This window comes from Rhinopithecus bieti, unplaced genomic scaffold (genome assembly GCF_001698545.2).
Source record: "Rhinopithecus bieti isolate Rb0 unplaced genomic scaffold, ASM169854v2 scaffold_15148, whole genome shotgun sequence".
Taxonomy (NCBI): Eukaryota; Metazoa; Chordata; class Mammalia; order Primates; family Cercopithecidae; genus Rhinopithecus; species Rhinopithecus bieti.
In genome coordinates this window covers 1-2,781 of record NW_016848035.1, presented here as the reverse complement: position 1 = coordinate 2,781, position 2,781 = coordinate 1, and the positions used below count along the sequence as shown (strand labels likewise).

Here is a 2,781-nt window from a genome sequence, read left to right as displayed (position 1 = left end):
AAAAAAAAAAAAAAAAAAAAGAAAGCACCCCTAGGGAAGTTATGACTGTTATGACTTAAGCCACTGGGACACATTATAATCTCCTCCAGCCTGTCGATTTTGTGGTATTATTGTTCCAATCCACCACAGAGCAAGAAAGATAGGAAGGTAAAGACTTGAGTTGGCCTCAATTATCCGGGAAAAAGATTCTATAAATTGTATCAAATAACTATTGTACCATAAGATGCTTCTTTCTAGTGAAATCTGCAAACTTTTTTTTAAAAAAGAAACATTCTTGTAGTATACTTTTGAAGAAATTCTTACCTTGACAAAATTATTATTTCCTGGAATTCTTTTACTAAGACTCTCAACAGTAGACTGGGTTCTTAGATCAAGCCACACTATAGACCAAAATAAAATAATATACATGAAAAACTTCATTTAAAAAATAAGAACTTACTGAAATCACCATCAAGGATAAAAGATTGATTAGTTTCCATAAGGAATTAAAATGCTATAGCTTTCAAGAGATAGAAATTAGAAAATTAGAAATGAATGGGCATATTGTTAGATAAAAATAAATTTATGAGAGGATTTAAAGCTTTTATGCAAAATTACAGACCAAGTTAGAAGAATAATACAAACCTTAGAGTGCTTATTTTATATTATTTTATAGAACAAAACTACAAAAAATATTTGGAATATAGATTTTCTAAGCACACATGAGGCCAGAGAATATCTAAAAGCTAGGCAGGCTAGTTGGTAGCACAAAATGCAAAACCCAGGATCATCATACCATATATAAAGTGTGCATCTTAACAAACTAGGGAGCAATTTGTGACAAAGACAAAGTAGAGAACTTGATTCTATTATTGAGGAAACAAAAGATTCCGTCTGTTATATATAAAATGCTTATTTACACTGAAATCTTTCCAAGTATGCTAGACCCGGAATCGTTAGAATACTTTTAAAGGCACCATTCTTTCTCTCTGCTGGACTATAGAAAAAAAAATCTCCATTTTAATGGATCAACATTATCTTTACTAAGTAGCTATTACCTACTTTCTAACCCCCTGGTGGAAAGGATTTCTGTTTTGCTTCATGATAGTAGGCTTGAGGAAGAGGAAACATTAAATAGTACGTAAAGTAATTGTGAAAGGCAGCCAATAGAATCATCTGAATTTTATTTGCCAGATTTAAGTTTTGTACTTAAACTTTGATAACTTTTACTCTATTTGTGGTCATTTGATAGTTTTAGGACACTGACTGCTCAGATACCTCCTGAAAAGACTCAGTCTCATAGTCTATTTAAAGGACTCCAGGGAAGACTATACAAGCTTGCCCACTACCACATATTTGAATGCTAGCAATCACTGTGTAGTTTGGTTAACTCTTCTATATTACTCCATTCTCTTCATTAAAAAGCAGTTATTTCCTGTAGTAAATTTTAATCAATTCTTTCTAATTACTTATGCTGTCATTTCCCTGGAGGGCCCTGCACTTCATTTTGACAATGGCTACTTCCCACAAGATTTAAACTGGGGACTTCAGGACAAGATACTGGTTTCTGTAGGTGGGAAAAGCAGCAAGAAAAGACTCATCACAACCAAGAAAACAGGAGGGAAAAGAGAAAGACCATGAAAATAGATGGCCTATAATAGATAACGTCTGCATTTGCTGCCCAGTATCTACTCCTCCTGCATCTGTTGGGGAGAGGTATTTCAAATTCTTTTTAGGAAATCGGTCCGCCCTCATCCTCAGCCATGTAGTGTGCCTGAGATTTGATCTTACTCCCAGCTTCAGGAATGGGTCTGGATCCCAGTGACTGGATCAGGAGATAACATGTGGTCAAAAAGATTTGTGCTCAGTCTATAAGAGTCTCTCTTCTCAGTTGACCTTGGCAGTGTGTGACTTGGGCCTGCTGCCCTCATGAAGGGAGAGTTGAATATGCCACATCAGGAGCCATCCCAGAAAAGGCAAGCTTGAGGGGGATGCAGGTGATACTGTCTGAGTCTGGAATCAAACAGTACCTGAACTTAGCTACCCTTGGACTGCTGCTTCCATGAGCAAAAGAACTGCCCCCTGCTTTAAATTTCATTTAGTTGAAATAGAATTTTCTATTATTTACACTGTGATTGATACAAGCCATTAGTGACATCATCATGGAGGTGGCAAGATCTCCCATGTCCAGGGAACAAGGGCAGTCTACTTTTACACAGTGGCAGTACTGCATGACTGTGACAAACGTGGACCTTCCTTACAGGTAAGCAATCCTAACAGGTGTTATTGGCTTACAGAAATAACTAGAAAAAATAGAAGAATTAGAAAAGTTTTAAATCTATGATAGGTAGAATTAACAAGCACATCTCAATACTCAGTGTTTCAAACTATAGTGAGCTATGAGTTTAAAAATGAATTTAGTGAGTTTTGATTACCTACTTTAAAATTGAAATAGGATGAATTAGAATGGAAAATATCAGAGTTCACTGCACTGGGTAAGATAAATATTGATTTGTGAAACTTTTGTTTTAGTCATGTGGATTTGCCGAATCATTATGTAAAATGCAATTCTTACCAAGGGGCATGAACAAATACATTTGAAAGCCACTACTCTAGGCTTTTTTGGTTAATGACTTAAAATATTCTAGACCAGTGTTTTTTCATATTTTAATGGATATAACATTCACAAGGGAGCTTAAAGATGGGCTCCATCCCCATAAATTCTAGGATAGGAGTTCTGGGAATGAGGCCCAGAAATCTGAATTTTAAATAAGTGCCCCATTTTGAGAAACACTGCTAGAC

At 35.7% G+C, this 2,781-nt stretch overlaps 1 protein-coding gene across 1 annotated transcript in view; it reads right to left on the bottom strand.

Moving 5' to 3' along the window:
- The window catches only part of LOC108525179 (putative glycerol kinase 3), a gene marked incomplete at its 3' end in the record, with an annotated part of 5,346 nt that extends 4,938 nt beyond the window's left edge, over nt 1-408 (bottom strand). Inside the window, exon 1 of the mRNA XM_017866238.1 lies at nt 304-408. Coding sequence (XP_017721727.1) covers nt 304-408 — 105 coding nt within the window. The remainder of the gene's footprint in view (nt 1-303) is intronic.
- Nucleotides 409-2,781: the final 2,373 nt, after the last annotated feature.